At 39.5% G+C, this 18,235-nt stretch overlaps 1 protein-coding gene across 1 annotated transcript in view; it reads left to right on the top strand.

Moving 5' to 3' along the window:
- The window catches only part of acap2 (ArfGAP with coiled-coil, ankyrin repeat and PH domains 2), a 51,631-nt gene that overhangs the window by 16,490 nt on the left and 16,906 nt on the right, over positions 1-18,235 (top strand). Inside the window, exons 3-9 of the mRNA XM_022739212.1 lie at positions 732-851; positions 1,659-1,712; positions 4,343-4,401; positions 5,656-5,839; positions 9,211-9,255; positions 9,337-9,432; positions 13,925-13,999. Coding sequence (XP_022594933.1) covers positions 732-851; positions 1,659-1,712; positions 4,343-4,401; positions 5,656-5,839; positions 9,211-9,255; positions 9,337-9,432; positions 13,925-13,999 — 633 coding nt within the window. The remainder of the gene's footprint in view (positions 1-731; positions 852-1,658; positions 1,713-4,342; positions 4,402-5,655; positions 5,840-9,210; positions 9,256-9,336; positions 9,433-13,924; positions 14,000-18,235) is intronic.

Here is an 18,235-nt window from a genome sequence, read left to right as displayed (position 1 = left end):
CTTAAAGTTACTGTTTACCTTTTAAACCTTTGCTACTAAGACATTTACATGTTTGAGATGAAACACATTTTTTGAAACATAAAAAAATCACTATTATATAAACAGTATTATTTAGATTATTACTCATCGTTTGAGTTTAATTCCCTTTCTGATTCAAATGATTGATTTACTTGAGTTTTGCTGCAAAACACCCAATGTCATATGTTTCAACAAACTTTCCTGAAGGAGAAACAAGCACTTTGTGTTTTTTTAGTTTTTATTTATTGAGTGCTGATCACTTACTTATCAGTTCAGGAGATTGCTTAAAATCAGCATGTGTAGTTGAGTTATTTAGCTGCTTCGGCTGCAGAGGCAGATTGAGGCTGTGTCATCTCCTGTGTGGGAGTGGATGGAGAACGGCCAGAGTTTGTTGTGAGTTTACGTAACCTGGAATTATCTTTGGCCCCAATGAGTCAGAAGGGAAAGAAGTGCCTGTTGTTAATTACCAAGAAACTGGCTTAGCTTGTTGTTTTTCAGTGTTATTCTTATACACTGCAGATCCTCCTCATCGACTATGAGTCCAGCAAACTTAAAATATTTTTAATAAGAATGAATATCCTGAAGAAATTAACCAGCACTGTTACAAGTTTCTCTTCATTCAAGTGTTCATCTACACTTCTGTTTATAACTGCATTCCTGCATTTCTCGCATATTCCCCCTTTAAGTATTTCCCTCTTTCTCTTTCTTTCTAGTTGGTGAAATTGTGTATTGGGATGATTGATGCTGGAAAAGCCTACAATGCAGCCAATAAGCAGTTTGTTAACGGGATCCGGGAGCTAGCCCAGCAGTCCACCAGAGATGAAGTCATCGAGGTAAATAGAAAAACATTCTGGCTTGATCTCAAACATTGAGAGTCACCAACGTTAACACTGTTGCAGTGTGGGTTTTCTTATTTTTTGTGTGTGTGATGGCAGGTCTCTTGAAATTTTATAAAGTAATGAAATATTGAATATAATTTTAAGTTATTAAACAATAGTAAAATAAAAAAACATTTTAAAAACGAGTTTGAATCGGTATAGTGTAACATCATAACTTGCTTCTTCCTTGTTCCCATTTGTGAAGAGGCCTGTACTTCCTCTCTGTTAACATGCACTACCTTGTTTTCTCTCTTGAGTAATGTGTTTTCATCCTTGATGACATTACCAGATTAAATCTAAATTTACAAAAAATGAGGCTTCCTAAAATCCTGTACTGTCCACTGGGTTTTGCCGAGGTCAGATGTTTTGTTTTCTCACATGAATTTTGCATGGCAAGGCAAGCACTTCCTCTCTGTCTTTGTGTACTTTGTTCACTGCCTCTCCCTAGGGTTAGAACTTCAGCCACTACATGTATTTGGAGAGAGTGACTTAGCCAAAAGAATTCTTTCCCAAGTGCTAGTGTGTCTGCAAAAAGACCATGGTTTGTGCATAGACATACCTGTCTGACAGAAGAGTTTGTGTCTGTGGTGTAGCATTTGGCAGAAATTTGCATTTCATCCCATTCATTATTTGTGCAGTCTTGGTACAGGCCTACTTTTTATTGTTTGCCCTTTGCAGTTATTTCTGTTTTATTGTTATATTCTTATCCGTCATGGGTTCATGAGTTTATCCTTCTTGGCTGCCCTTCTTTTCTCTCCACAGTCTAGTCTCACAAAGTTTGCTGAGAGCCTTCAGGAGATGATCAACTATCACACGGTATGTTATCACTGCCATGTGAAACCGGATGTATCATTATTCTTTTTTTCCCCTTGACAGCCGGGCGATGACAACACTCAGCTGGCCTGACAGTCTGGGACAGCTCTTTAGCTGTCAGTTTTATTTACTGCTGGGAAGGACAGAAGTAGACCACTACAAGGAGAAAATTGGTCTGTGAATGGAGGGCCACTGGTTTGAGGAAGGGAAGCAGAAAGTGTCCAAGAACCACTTTACAAAGGATTAGCTATACATTTAACCTTCAGCTGCTTTCATGGGTGAAATAGGGTTTTACTGAAAATGTGTCTGTCTGCACATCATACACTGCAATCCATAAAAAGAAAGCCCTTTGGGTCAGATGCAAAAAAAAAACCCCCCAAAAATAAAAAAGAATTTCTTTAACCACGACTTTAATGTCAACATAGCTTTGGGATTGTTTTTTTCACTTACAAAAGTTACTTCCCCCAGCATGTAAAGTCAATGGTATAGAGATAGTTTCCTGTCTCATAAAATCTATTCCCTGCCTCCAATTTTCTCAATGTTTATCTGTTGAACTAAATCATGCGTTCCCAAAGTAAACATGGTCATGGTTAAGTTTTTATGATGTGGTTGTCATCCTCGAGACAGCTGAAATACAAGAAGAAAGCATTCTAGGCTTCAGTCAGAGAAATATAGGTATTCTGTTGGCCTACAGGTTTTATTGTGTGGTTTTCCAATGCATGTCATTTCCAGCCACAAGACCTTGGACAATGAACTAACATGACACCTTATCCCTTGTTCTATCCTCTCTCGTCTCCTAACAAACTCTCCAAGGAGCCCAGTAGGGCAGATCTGATTATGTGACTGTCCTTTCCCAGAATCCCCTTGTTAGTCTCCTCAGTCAGTCTCTGGTAGGAATGACACTGACATTTCAAAATGGAGACACAACTTTCGTTTGTTTGTCCTCTCATTAAGACACCCTTAAGCACAGAGGAGGCACAGGGTGAGCTGGAGGCTCTTGCTCCACACTGAAAGTTCTTCTCTTCATCTCCCTTGTCATGTCTTGTTTTTGTTAGCTCTGCATAACATGTTCAGAGTGAGTTTCCAGCCAGCGTCACACTATCTGTGACATGTTTGTTGGAATAAACAGTTAAAGCTGGGGGTACTGCAACGGGGAGTTGAACCTTTGTGTTCTTTGTGGTTGTGTATGCGAACGTAACTCTTGCTCGACCCTGATATAATTATATATATATAAATTATATTTCAACTTTAAAAACTTGGTTGTTAACGATTAACAGTCAACCAGTGATTTAAGAGGCTTTATTCAAGCAAGATGTGCAGTAAGTAATAACATTCATGAAGCCATGGTGCCATTAAAGTGTCCCCAAATGCACCATACAAGATACCTATTAATGGCACATCTACATTAGATACAACCATACTTGTTATTAATTACACCCGTACTTTACCTGCTGTGACATGTAAAAAAGACCGGTTCTGTACATCCCTAATCATTGCTATTAATGCTTTAGTGCATCAAGAAAAAATAGTTTAGAGGCACTTTTATTTAGGTGTATCTCTTTTATTAATTGATTAGTTGATTGACAGAAGATTAATCAGCTACTATTTTGATAATCGATTAAGTTATTTTTTAAGGAAATGTAAAATATTATAGTTATAGCTTCATAAATTGGGAGATTTGTTTTACTTTATAGTAAACTGAATACCTTTTGGGGTTTGGACTTTGGAAATAAAATAAAGCAATATGATGAAAAATGTCACCTTGGACTCAATTCTCTGATGTCTCATGTCTTATAGACCAAGTTATTAATTAGAGAGAGGTTGGTTGAATTTGGGTTCTATAGACGGTCTTAGGTTGTACCTTTCAACCAGACTGTAAAGTTGCCAGGTTAAAGCGTAGTTGTTGAGGATTTATTGTACTGTATGTCCTCTTAACTATTATCCTAAAGGAGCTGCACAGTGGGCAGTCTATACTGAGTCTTTCTTCACAAAGTCCTCCCATCAGCTTCCTCGACTAGTTCCCTAAAAGCCTCCACCCGCCACAGTGCTTTCGACTGTGACTCAAGAACAGAAACTGTGGTCACGTCAGCTGACTGTCAGATAGGTTTTTGCCACTCAGCGTTCTTTCAGCACATGACCCACTCATATACAGTGCTCAATCTGTTTGCCACTGGTAGCTTCTCCCAGCCTCACTGCTCTTATTGTCTTGTCTGGCCATGAAATCGCACTGAAGCCTTATTTAGACAGAAGCATTTGTCGGGCCATTTGCTTGGGAGCTAATTTTTAAGGAAGCATGCAGGTTAATGAGAGTATGGCTCAAAACCAAGAGTAAACGAATCACGTCATTTCTTGTGTTTATGTCTTTATGAGGGGAGTTTACAAAGTCAGCTTGTTTGCGTAAATTTAGCTGCTTAATTGCAGCCTGTGATGTTAGCAAAAACCTAAACAGGGTTGTTGAATGCTGACTCGCTAGAGATTGTGTGGTCTGGAAAGTGAACACATGTATCAGTATTTTGTTGCTTTCTTAGAGAAGTGCCTTAAGATGTTTAATGCTTGAATTATTCAAATAACTGGAGAAAAGCTTTATCTCAAAACAGAGAGGGGTATTTACACTTTTCTGTCTTTCTCTGCAGATATTATTCGATCAGGCCCAGAGATCAATCAAGACCCAGCTTCAAACATTTGTCAAAGAGTGAGTATTAATTGAATAAGATGATAAAGCTGGTTATTCTTCTTAGAACCCAGAGCTTTTGAAGAATGATGAATGAAAAATTTGTGTCATCTGTGAGAACAACAGCACATGTAACATTTAGGGATTTAACTCATGCCTTTAGATCAACTTAAGATGAAGAACACTGGACACATTTGAGGTGGACATAACATAACATACCTGCACTTAAATCCATGTTAGCTGAATTATGCAACAGCTGTGGAACAGAGAAAGCCCTCTCCTGAAATTATGAATGTGAAGAAAAAGAGTAGTAGGATGTCTCATCTGATGTGAAGAGGATCTGCTCCTGGCATGTAATTATATTACATAAAGGTAATCACATAATATATAATAAAGAAAATAATATGAATATGTATGATGATATTTTCAGATCTACTGTAGACCTCATTTCACCTCCTAAAACAGCACTGAGTTCCAGACTGCTTGTATAAGTGCAGGAAGCAGCGGAGGCTTCTGGTTTATTTCATTATAAGGATTAGCAGTTTTTGCCCTTGGCACAGCATGGCTAGACACCCACATCAGCAGCATCCATACTTCCCTCACAATTATTCACTACCTTGCAGCACTCAGCTGTGACTTAATCACACTTAGGCAAAACACAGCAAAGAATTAATGTGGAACACGTTATAGCTTGAGGACTCATATTTTCTCCTCCTCCTCAAAATTAGCAGCACTGCTCAGTCACACACAGCAGCTCTGCATTCACAAAAGCAGAGTCAAGTAGTTTCATCAAATAAGTTTGTTTGTTTTAACCTTCTTGGATTTCCACCTCACCCAAGATTTGTGAAATCACCTTTGATCTTGGTTGTGTTGCTTCACATCCAGAGATAACCTAGCTTCGTTTAACATTTCACCTTTCCCCTTTACAAGATGGTGGAAAACAAAAGGAAGTGTCCTATTTGACCTTGGTCGTAATTTGTGAAAACCTATAAAGGTTTATCCCTAAACTATGTACAAATTCCATTGTACCACATTTTTGGCATTATTCTAGAGTAGTTCCACCCAACTCAGCCAACAGGATTAGCAGAAGTAGTACTGAAAGAAACTGTTACTCAACAAACTTCATTTATAAAAACCTTTATTCTCACGTCCTACTGAATAATTAAATATCTTGAATATTGTTAACTGATTTTCCTTAAACAGTCCCGATTTACATTCCCACAAATTAAAAATGTTATTGTATAATACTAATACACCTCTTTTATTCTTTGCCAGTGACCTACGTAAGTTCAAAGAAGCCAAGAAGCAATTTGATAAAGTGAGTGAGGAGAAGGAGGCAGCACTGATCAAGAATGCCCAGGCACCCCGCAACAAGCAGCATGAGGTGGAGGAGGCCACCAACATCCTCACTGCCACACGCAAGTGCTTCCGACACATCGTCCTCGACTACGTCTTACAGGTAGGGTAAGGCAAGACTCGGTAATGATTGAAAAGGCAGACATGACCTGTTGGGTTTGGACTAATGTTACCGCAAGAGCCGTGTTTGTGAGTTTGCCTGCTAGTGCTGGCAGTTTGGGACGGCAGACTTTGAATTATCACTCTCCTCATGCTTGCTCATTTTACATTTTGGATGTGTGTGTTTTTTTCTTCCCTTGTTTTTGCCCTACAGATGTCAGCTACATAATGTTATTGCTGTGGCCTAATAGGTTGTTTAAATTTTAGGGGACAGGCTGTTGCACAGAATCAGTGCCCTTGCTACAAATTTCAAGTAGCAGTTGAAAGTTACTCTTTCCTTATAGGAAAGTGGCGTCCATGCTCTTCTGCAGTACATGCAGTCATTATGGCATTCCTTTAATGTGGTGCCTCATTTTAGTCCACACCTTCCTTATAAATATAAATATATATATATATATATATTAATATATCATATATATACCTTCCACCTTATATATATATATATATATATAGCGGTAGATTGCTGACATGCAGCTTTTAATATAGAAGCTTAAAAAAACCTGAGCTACACTCCGTCATGTTCGATATTTCTCTCTGCACTCCAGCCAACATGGATTTGGATATGGAACTTAATATGCTGAGTCAGGTTAAACATGCTGATGTGGCACAGACAAGAATGAACCACAGCTGTGTTTGATTCTGTTATTTTCAAAGTGAAAAGGCCCACGCTCATCCACTTGTCATGTTCCACCTCACCACGTCAGGGTGGATTTAGCTCAAAAACACGGCAGCAGTAGCTTCAACGGGACACAGGCAGCATCTGATTTAGTTGTAAAAGTAGGTAGAAGTGGTTTTTGATTTTTGCTTGAAAAAGTAACAATGACATGATGGTACTTGGTAACATACTACATCTTTATACACTTGTGTGGATAGATTGGTGAACATACACATTAATACTTTATATAAATGGATTTATAACTAAAGCTTTTAAGAAGTTATTCATCATTTTCACATAAGAATTCATATTTTTAGGTGAGGTCATTGGAGAACGAGCAGCAGAGGAAGAAAGCAAGAGGAGGAAGTACATAAGAGAATAAATGAGAAGTTTTTTATTCACTATAAAAAAAAGCCAGTGTTTACCATTTCACCAATGTGATACTGTAACATATTTGCTTGCAAAATAGTTGCCTTTTTAGAGGTTGAACAATCTGTGCAGGGAGAAATGACTTTCAGGTGAAAAGTCAAATATGTCCATATTGCATATTTCCTTTTGCACAACATTTTCTTCCTTCTTGTACTTCAACCTTTTTTCTGTCAAAGCTGCACAGATGTCAGATGACTGTACCCTGACGTTTCGCTGTGAAAAGCGCTCATTTATCATTAAATACATCAGCTGAGCCCTTGGTCTCTCCTCTTGGCCACAGTAGTGGTTTTCTTATCTTATAAGGCAGCTGCCAACCCTGTTATTGAATCTCCCTCCAAAGAACAGACAATGCTGTTCGCTCCAAAATTAGATGGTGAAAAAAACCCAAAAGCAGGTTTCAAAATAGGCTTGGCCGTGTGCTCCAGTATCCCACTACATAATCACTGTCTCATAAAAATGAAGCCTAATTAGTTGAGTTCTTATCTTGCCTGTTTATGCTTGTAGGAAATCTATAAGCCTAGCAGCTAGCACAACTGAATTAAATGGGTCTCATTTTAAGTTTCACATTTGGATTGTGCTGTCAGCACTTTTAAAACGCAGCTAACCTCTGCAGCTGTGCTTGCAGGAAATATTTTAGCTTCTTTTTTTTTTTTTTTTGTTCTTTTTAGATTGTTTTTGTGGCATTTTTGCTTAATTATACAGTGCACAGCTTACAGTGACATGCAAGATGGTAGAGGGAGAGGAAAATATATGAGAGGGGTTTCAAGCCAGACTTGCATTCATGACATTTTAAGATTGGAGCTTCTCTCTTTTACCCTGCTGTGCCATGTAGAGCTCATAGAATGCTAATTTTTGAAATTTTGGGTGACTATTATCAAGCAAGAAAAAACAGATGCAAAATATAATGAGATGAACAAATAATTCAGCCATTTGACTTCACACTTACCCCTGACTTACAAAAAGTGCCTAAAAAAGAAACGCATATAACACTGAAAAGCAGAAGCACACTTGATAAATGGGTGTTGTTTATCTACAAAACTTAACAAACCCAAAAATTCTGGACTAATTTAAACCTAAATTTTGCCTAAATGTTGTGTCTTCACAGTCCTACAAGTATGGAATTACTTCAAATTAACAACCACCTACCAACCAAATGCTTATAAATTTTGCCTGCGGCTAGTGTGTTTGTTGACACTGTATTGCACTTTGCAAGTTAAACAGTCATCGTTTAGAGGTGCTGCTCCAGTCGAAACTACTAATTGACTGTAATCAAGGGAAGGAGGCGGCTTGTAAAAGTTGTGATGCATCAGCCACTGTGGCTAGGAGATGGAAAAGTAAGCTTCCTTTCCCTCAGTGGGAGTTACATCTGTATATAAACACAACTGTGGTTAGTGTTGCTAGGGAAAAGGGCCTTACAACCTACAGCTAAAAAAAAATATCGCTGGCCACAACAAGGACCAATAGACCAATGTTAATCCATAAAATAATCCCTAAGAAGCTGCCCTGCTTTTCATAGTAGCCATACACATCCACCACGGCCCAGTCGGTGAGTCTGCTACTGTTATTAGTTCCTGTCTGTCAGAAATGAAGTTAGCCATATCTTATCACTACTCTGCAACATTAACCTAAGATAACCTCCCAGGACAGATGAGCAGCACCATGGTAATAAGCTCTGGAGGAGAAGAAGAGTCTGTCACACACACACACACACACACACACACACACACACACACACACACACACACACAAACACACACACACACACAAACACACACAAACAGGCAGAGAGGGGGAGGCAATGACTGCAGCAGGAGATTGTAGATGATAGGTGAGAAGGGCTACAGCAGCATCTGTGGGTTAAACATGAGACGTATGGCTCCCCCTGGTGCCAGATTTAGGGAGTACTGTCCAGCACTGCCTGTGGTGATGGTCTCATTCAATTTCAGTACCACTCATTTCACGCTTGTCTGCTTTCTTTCATTTGCCTTTTTCTTAAGATGTTCTTTTTTTGTTTCATCTCTTAGTGTCTCACCTCATTCCCCCTTTTCTTCTCTTCACTTTCCCTCCATGCATTTGTCTCTCGTATGTGATATTGTCACTGGGGATTTTATTTTTTTTTGTAAATCTGTGCTTTATATTATTTTCTTATCAACATGTAGAATATGATCCAGCAGCATCAAAGGTGAAACCTCTTCCCCTCTTCTCACTGTTTGTGTTTTTGTTCATTACAGATAAATGTGCTACAATCCAAGAGAAGATCAGAAATTCTGAAATCGGTACGTGTACTTCTCTAACACATTAAACAATCTGTGCATCCTTCCTTTTGGCTCTTTGAGTAATTGCTGTCTTCTCTACAGATGCTGTCCTTCATGTATGCCCACTTGACGTTCTTTCACCAAGGATATGACCTCTTCAGTGAACTACAACCTCTTATGAAACAGCTTGGAGGACAGGTACGGGCTACAGCATAAACACATGCACACACATTTTAATGAGTGATGATGTAAAGGTTACAGTTTTCTTCATTTTCTAGTCAACACAAATCACTCATGACATAATGTGATTGTGTTATAATATTATGTTATCACATTATCTTCAAATGTGGTAAACGTGATTTAATTACATTACTGTTGTTGTATTACAGTTTGTCAAGATATAAAAAATTTTCAGCTGGGAAAGTAATTGGGATGGCTGTAAATTCATGTGTCACTTCCTTCTTTTAATTTTAATACTTCTTGTAAAAATATACACTACACTGGTCCTGGACAGGATTTACAATGTTGTCAGAACATACAGTATAAACTCATGCAACATAAGCAAACATGAAGCTATTTTTAGTGGAGCAGCAGAATAACTGTTAGCTAAGTTTACATACCAGTGCACTGTCATAGGCGAACACTTATTATTATGTAGGCGAGGACAATATTGTTTCATTATTTAAACACTTCTGTTCATCTGAAGAACTCGTGTGTGAGTGTGTACTGCTCTCTTTTCATCAACTGATGTTTCAGTTCTGTGTGTGTCTGTGTGCAACCTCTGATAAACAGAGCCTTCCCTCTGAGCCAGAGGATGGGCCGAATGTGACTTTAAGATGATTATCAGACAAGGAGCTGCTGTTACAGTGTGAGGGAATGAGGAAGAGAGCAGCCCAGAAGGCTGGAAAAGGTTTTTCCTACTGTCAGACTCACAGGTTTGACAGTCAGCTGAGCGAACACAGCAAAGAAACCCGAGAATGATACTGAAGGTTGTGGAATATAAACTAGTGGCTCTGATGCTGGAGCAGTAGAAGAGCTGAATGAGAAGGCGGCATTTCTCAAGAGTGGGTGCAAGACGAAGGAAGGAAGGAGTCCAGCCACACAGTCAGGAGTCAAGGAGGAGCTGAGTGCAGCTTGTAAACATGTTTTTCTGATGTTTGAACCAACAAAAAAATGACAAAAAGGAACTAAACAGTGCTTTTTTATTTGACAAAGAGTAAAAAAGACAATTTTGGAAGCCAGATCTGAAGACTCCAGACAGCGGTCCTCTAAATTGGATTTGAGAAAAGAGTGTGGTTTCTAACCCTCATGCTCTGAAGTTGGACCCATCTGATGTTGGTACTATCAAGAAGTTGACAGAAAGAACCAAAGAGTAGCGGGAACAGAGAAGGGGGAGGACAGACCCACTTCAAAAGCACATTTTAGGAAGGAATAAGAGGCAGAATGTAATCTTATCAAAGCAAAAAGTGATTGAAACAGAATGGAAAGGCATGGACTGTAAAGCTTGTGGCTTCAACTCAAAAGACAGAAGAAAAGAAAAGCAAGGATTGTGTGAGAAAAAAGGGAGATAAGTGAAAAAGACCCTAAAGAGGGAGGGAAAGAGAGATAGAGGGTTGGTTTCAAACTGAGAACAACTTGAGTATAACTGTGCTGTGTGGATTGTAAGCCTGTCGCACTGAATTTGGAGCAGTACAAGACTGAAAGGAAAGGAAGATTAGACGCCGAGCTGTGGGAAGCAGCGACAAGAAGATTGTGGATTATTTCTTTTCTCTTCCCCATCATGAAGCTGAAGAAGGTGGAGAGGCTGTGCAGGGAGGTGTGGAGGAGCTGTCAACAGGTCTGATAATATGATTTGATGCCTGTAACGAATGAGAAAATGATCAAGGGTGGGAATACAAACCAACAACAGTTTACTAGTATATACTCTCCAGAACCAAGTCAGGAAAAAAGGTGGCACTCCATAGTAAAAAAAAAATGTGATGATCTTTCACAGTCAATAAGCTGACAAATATTTTTTTTAGAAGAAGACAGAGCACCCGGCTGAATGTCAGTGCAGGAGAAATGCACTTATTTCCTCTTATGAAAATTCTGTACATTTTGGTTTTCATCAGTTCTATACTTTGGGGGTGGTGAGAAGAAAAGATAGAAGTGGGCGGTAGACGAACAGAGCTCGTCTCCTACCCTGTCCTGGAGTCAGAAAGATGTGCAGTATGGAGCATACGGGTGTCAAGCGGTCTTGCACAATAATCTCATCAGTGCGGTTGCTTTTGCTTGTGAACAGAAGACAGAAAATTGAAATTGCCCAGCAACCTCTAGAAACATCAATGATGAAAGGAATAGTGGTCACACAAAAACAGGAAGATATTATACTCCTCCGGAGGTTAAAACCAGACTTTTACAATACTGTGGCTGTGGTTGTTTGAGAATGAGTTACTGAGCTGGTATGTAGCTGGAGCTGATACAGAAAGTTACAGCAGGACTGATGACAAGTCAATTAAACAAAGAAATATTATCATCTGTTTTATTTACCCACAATCAGCCAAAACTAAGATTACTGAAGTTCCATTTTGAATATACTTGCATGACAACATCATGATTCATGTGAAATATGCTATTTTTTCCATCCTTGCTGTTGGAAACAGCTGGACTGCTTTTAAATATAAGATATTCTGCTGAATGCATCTTTCCATGACACAGAGCCTCAGCGTTGAACACATGTGCTGAATGAATATCTGCATTCAGAGGGATGGTTTCTTTAATATCTTTTTCATGAATCATGCAGCTTGTCATCGTAGTTACATGTCATGACAGATCTGAGTGAAAGGCTTCAGTGCGGTTCTGTGGTGTGTAGGTGACAAACAGAGACTGAATGAACCGTTTGAGACGATTGTCTCCGCTGATGAAATCAGCTGGGGCTACACATAGATAAGATGTTGAAGTTAAGTTGAGTCACTGTCACAAAATATGCGGAGAGCTACACACACAAACACAAACCTGCCTTTACAGATACAGATAGAAGCGGATAGATGACATGGACTGGACTGGACTAGTTGTTATGGTGCGACAGGGAAAAACATTTCCCATCTGATGTTATCAGACTGCCGCTTTGCCGTCCACCCATTTCCTCTGTAAATAAAACAAAGGATCCAGCTCTCTCCAGTGCTGTCCTCTCTAAATATATCAAATAGTAGCGTTTTTATGTTCATATGTATTTTGTGAAAGAAAGCTCTGTGACTTTGTTGTTAATAAACAGACTGTTATTTTGCTAAAAATACTGGCTGATGAAAGCTACAGTACAAAACATTTTACCACATCAGAGAGGAAGTCAAATCTTGGTTCCGCCTTCCTCTGTATCATTTTGTACAGTGGCTTCTCTGTTACCCATTAATATGAAATTGCCCCCTAGCTTGGAAGTTGTGGTCACTGGTGCCTGTCAAATCTGTACTGAACATGCAAAACACTCATGTTCAATATGCCTTTACTGTCACATTTCTCTTTTCTGTACTGATTTCTTTTTCTTTCATTTTTGTTGTTAAATTGTTTGTATGTGTACTCACTCAGCAGAGCCATGCGTCACGCAACTGATACTGAGTATGCCAGTTTTAAATAAATCAGGGAATTTAAGGCAAATACTGCATACACAGGGTCACAAAGAGAATGATAATGATTTTAGCTTTATGTTGCCATAGGTTGGTTCAGTGACAACTATTATTAGTTTCTTGACAAACCTGTTACCAAGCTACATTGCTTTCTTTATATTAGAAATGCAGTGAAAAGAAACCAGTGGATCATTAGTGATTTGTAGGTCGGTAGTAAAAAGAATCAATGCCTGGTGGATAAATCAGTTCTCCGAAGTTCGGCACTTAACAGGAGCTTTGCTGACTGAAACTTTGAACTCTACTCACCCTTATTCACGTGTAATTCTACAAACCCCTCCTCAATCACTGACCTATAATCTGATACTGATCCTTTTGTGTTTTGGGCTTGAGACGTGCTGATTTAGGTCACATTGCGGCAACAGACAAAAGGCACACAGTAGAATTTCACCGCTGTAAGGCAAACTGGCACATTTTCAGCATCACCCTATGACCTCCGGCACTTCATTGAAGTTCTTTTTTTTTTTTTTTTTTAAATTTGTTGCTCTCCCTATGCTCAAAAGATTCTTTGTTTTTCCTCTCTGCACGCAATGGTTACTCCCGCAGACGAGGAGAATCAATCACCCCCCCATCCAATTTCACACATGATGAAGCCTCTGTAGCACAGTCCATTTTGTTTAGAGGAGAGAGTGTGTCTTGTCTCGGTGTGGCTTGTGGAAAAGTTGTTTATTTGCTGGAATCATTTTTGCTCTCAAGATTGGAAAAGGAAATAAAGAAGCATCAGTGCACACACACATACATATACCTTTCAAATTCGGTCGAAAGAGAAACCTTTGATTTAAAAGACAGATAGATAGATAGATAGATAGATAGATAGATAGATAGATAGATAGATAGATAGATGGATAACCACTCTTGTCCACTTTTCTGTAATTGTATGGTGAGATAAATAGAAGAAAAAAAAGAATCCAACGAGTAGTACATGTTTTGTCTTGAATAAAAGCTTAAACGTATGACAATGCTGTTTCTGAATGAAATGTATGTGACCAGGTGGTTTGGTAAGCTTGACTAATCAGTCGTTCTGTCTCTTGCAGTTGGACCAGCTGGTGGTAGATGCTGCCAAAGAGAAAAGAGACATGGAACAGAAACACTCCACCATCCAGCAAAAGGTGCACAGACACACACACACTCACACAATATGGCCCCATCTTCTCTTGGTTTTAAACGCGAATGTACAAAACACCTTGAACACATAAATCACAATATAACATGATCAAGTGGGTGATTGTGAATGGAAAATACGCTCACTTTGTTGTCCTTGCTCCTGTCCGGCAACCTGAAAAACACAGAAAAATAAATACTTAACTCAGTGTGTGATCAACATGGCAAAGCTACACTGAGCCTGGGCTTCTCATGTGTGTGTGTAGTAACTTTATGGCTATTAGATCCTCTTGCTTTTGGTCACAAAGCCTTTCTTATTGCACTTATGCCTCCTCCCATTAAAAGTAAATCTACAGCACTCTGCTGGGATCTTACAGGACTTTTACCCCACAGCCAGGTGCTGTTATCCCCCTGATCACAACCTCCTGCACCGCCACCACTGCTCATCTGCTCCGAACTCCCTCTGAATGCTAAAATGCTCCATGCTCAAGTTCTCAATTTGTTAGCATGTTAAAATTCAATTATTTCCAATTGAAACAATATTGCAAATAATTTGCCCTAGGGGACATTCATATATTGAAACGACTGATTTCAGCCATTTACTTTGTTATTTAAGTGAATGGAGGTAGTACTCTGCCCTCAGGTGTAAGGTAATCCTTATGGATGATCTCAGCCACACGCCCATGCATTATTGACAGCTGGCGGAAACCCATTTCCAAACAAACAAGATTGTGTTTCAGCATGCTGCCTTCTCTGTCCAGCACCTCTGCCAACCATAATATCCCCACTGAGTCACACTTTTTAGTAAATTGTCTTCCATGTGGGCACACCAGAGGTTTTGTTAAGAAATTACAAACAGGCAATAGAAGAAATGTGTTTTTTGCCCCATACAGTTTTAATTTCACAAATATGTCCTAGGTATATATGAGCCATTTTGTCATAAGCTTCTATTAATCTTGGACACTGATCTTTTGGGAGCTTCATGAACCCTCCCTAGTATAAAAGTTAAGCAGGATTGTTATGTTACAATATGTAGTGGTGGTAAATTGCCCTTAGCTTAACATCATTAACTCCAGACAACATCTGCCAGTCCTTTACCCAGCTGTTGTCTGCTGGGCTTCTGTTAATTTGTCTGCCTTTCCAGTGATATTCGTTTCAGTCACTAACTGTGTGCAAGTAGTTCTTCTTCTGACGTCTTTCTTTTTATGTACCTTCTGTCGTTTTCTTTTTTTTTTTCCCCCATCTCCTCCCCCTATATATTTTGTGTGTCCTGTCCTCTATCTCTCTCTTCCCTCTTGCTCGGTCATTGATGGTACGTGTGCCAGCTTCCGCTTGTCCTTGAGCACCTACCCTCCACCTCCCCTCCCTCAATTTACTTTGATGCTATTTTTATGTTGTCTTGCTCCCACTGCTCTCTCTTGTCTAGCTGTTTGTACACAGACATTCCTAACCAACTGTGTCTTCTTTTCTTCTACTTCTGCCCTTTTTGTCTCCTCTCTTCTTCTATTGCTCACTTCAGGCTGCTTTGCAGGTAAGCTGTGTTACTCTTCCTTTTTTTCCCTCACTGTTGATCCTGTGACATGTCTGCATGGTTGGATAGATACTGTACTCTTTGCTTTCTGCTCAGACTCCACTTCTGCAGCTCTCATCTTTTGTAGGAAGACAAGTGAGCTGGTTCATCATAAATTAAACTGGAAATATGCAATGATAAGATGCCATTTAACAGATTTTTATTTGTCACGTGTCCTTGTGTATGCTTAAGTCAACCTCAGTTTGATTAATTGAATTAAGTCTGTCTGTTTTGATACCATTATGCCATATTGCACATGGCTTTCCACACTGAACTCATGTTGCTTGTTTTATGCTCAGTTGGGTTCAGCTGTTCACACATGCCAAAACAACTGAAATGTTTTTGGTAGTGGCCTTTATCACATTTCTTTTTAGTATCTTGCAAAGGTTTCGAGGTGAATAAAGTGAAACATGCCTATAGTTATCAGTACAAGTGCAGTGGAAAAGCAATATATGGTATATATCCTGTACTTTACAGCACAACGCTAATGTATTACTTATCCCATAATTTTCAAGTGCTGCAGGTTGCAAAGTGCACAAATGTTATTCAATGTGATATTTGGCCCGCAGTATTCCCCAAGGCAACTTTGACATCTGTGGCCTTACGGGTTCTTCAATCCATCATGCTGATTTTCCACTTGCAATAGAACCTAGAATGCTATTTTAATCAACTATATTTAGTATAAACTGATCTAATGATCTGTATCAGCCTCAGGGATTAGGGTAATGTGCACCAACATTAACATAACACACTTCTACACGTCTCTGAAGCCTCCTCTTGCCTTTGTAGTTTTGTCGGTGACGCAGGTTGTTTACTTGTGGGGCTGTCCCCATTACTTACTGGTGTTGTGAAACTCCACTGGGTAGAGAGTGTTTCTGTTATACTTCAGTCTGAGCCAGAATGTGAGTTCTGGGAGTTAGTTAGTTGTGTAAAGGAACTGATGAATTGTTGTTATTGATTGAGTGACCATATCAGCCCCGCATCATTTTATTATGTGTCATTATATGTCATTATGTGTTGTATGCCATTGGACACTAAAACCTTTACTAAAACCTCCACTTTACTTGTGCTTGCACATAAACCCTTCCACAGTCATTGTATTGATGAAACCTCCCATCCTCACGGGAGTTGAAGAGGGTCCTGAGGTTGTGTTTAGTATGCTTCCTGCCTGCCTGTGTGCATTATTCAGCAGCAGCGCTGTGACCATGGAGCATGACAGAGTCACAGTGTTGCTATGGGAGAGAGTGATGGGCTGCTGACTTAAAGATTTTTCTGTCTTATCTCATAAAGAAATAAAAGGCAAGTCATTGGAGTTGAAACAACTGTGGTTTTAAAGTGGTCTTATTGTTTTTCTGTGAGAAAAAGTCCCTTAACAGCCATACATACTAAAAGGCTGAAAATTACAGACATTCAGTGTGGTTAAATGATTGGTTACTTCAGTAACACACATACGATGGAGATAAAAGAGGGAAGGGAAAAGCTGAGTGTTAAACTGAGGTCAGTATAAATGTTTGATGCCTGAGCTCCTCTGCACAGTATACTTAATTATTCTAACCCAACAGTCACACCACAACACACACACACACACACACACACACACACACGAGCTTCACTTTAGAGCATGAGGCCTTAGGAGGAGGAGCAGCCAAACCTGTGACGAAAGTTTTGATAGACACACACGGAGCCACAGTAGAGGAGGAGGTGAGAGACAAGTCATGCTGCTTATAGTGGCAGACTGTCATTGAGATGCTACACAGGTCGACTTTGAGATAGAAAAGATTCATCAGCCTCACAGGGAAACATTCGCACACACACACAACTTGGCACACACTCCATAAAAATGAAGATTTTCAGCCGTTTCCACTATGTGTGGTATCTGGTGAGTGCAACTAAGAGGCACTGAGTAAGAATGTTTGTATGTCAATGCATGCGACAGTGTCTCTGTGCCCATTGCTATTTATAGTAATAGTCTGTGTTTATGTTTCTGCTTCTTTAGTGTGAGTACGTCTCTTCTGTGTGCTTGATTTTTTTTATTTTGGCATATCTGTGATATGTGAAATTCCTTTGTGTTAGCGTAAGGAAATACATATTTCTTTTCTGTGTGTCGTTCTCTTGCTTTGTGTGACGTTTTAGGAGGTGACTGAGCTCGACTCTTTGCCAGACTGCCGCAACTTTTGTGCTTGGAGGTCGACCTCCGTACGTAGAGTCATCGCATCGATTTCCATCTGACTTCCGTTTTGTAGCCCTACCTGTCCCTGTCTTTCATCTCCTCTCCTCTCCTTTCCATTCCTTTCCTGCTCATGCTCAGAGACTGCATTGCAGTGTTTGTGTTTATGTTTGCATCTGTATCTGTAGAGTGCATAAGTCTTGATGTGTCTTGATTATGCAGCATGCATTTTGATGCCTCATCGTTGGTGCCAGTGTCCACTACAGTGAACTCAGGTTGCTGGTTTGTTGTTAGTGAGTGGTTTGTTGCTGTGCAGTCGACTGTCCTGTTTTGGCTGTTTGGATAATAAATGAACGTATCTCTGTTGTCAGACGAAAACCTTGTGTCTCTAAAATGTTTCATAAACTAAGAACAGCAGCCTTGCTTGTAGCTTGACCGCTACCTGATTTTAAATATATGAAACGGAGTTGAAAATTATTTCCCAGGCCTAAGTGGTCACAGAAATTT

Source organism: Seriola dumerili, unplaced genomic scaffold, assembly GCF_002260705.1.
Source record: "Seriola dumerili isolate Sdu_G_001 unplaced genomic scaffold, Sdu_1.0 BDQW01000002.1, whole genome shotgun sequence".
NCBI classification, from domain to species: domain Eukaryota; kingdom Metazoa; phylum Chordata; class Actinopteri; order Carangiformes; family Carangidae; genus Seriola; species Seriola dumerili.
The sequence above is the reverse complement of the archived record's forward strand: the minus strand, read 5'-3'. Positions and strand labels throughout refer to the sequence as shown.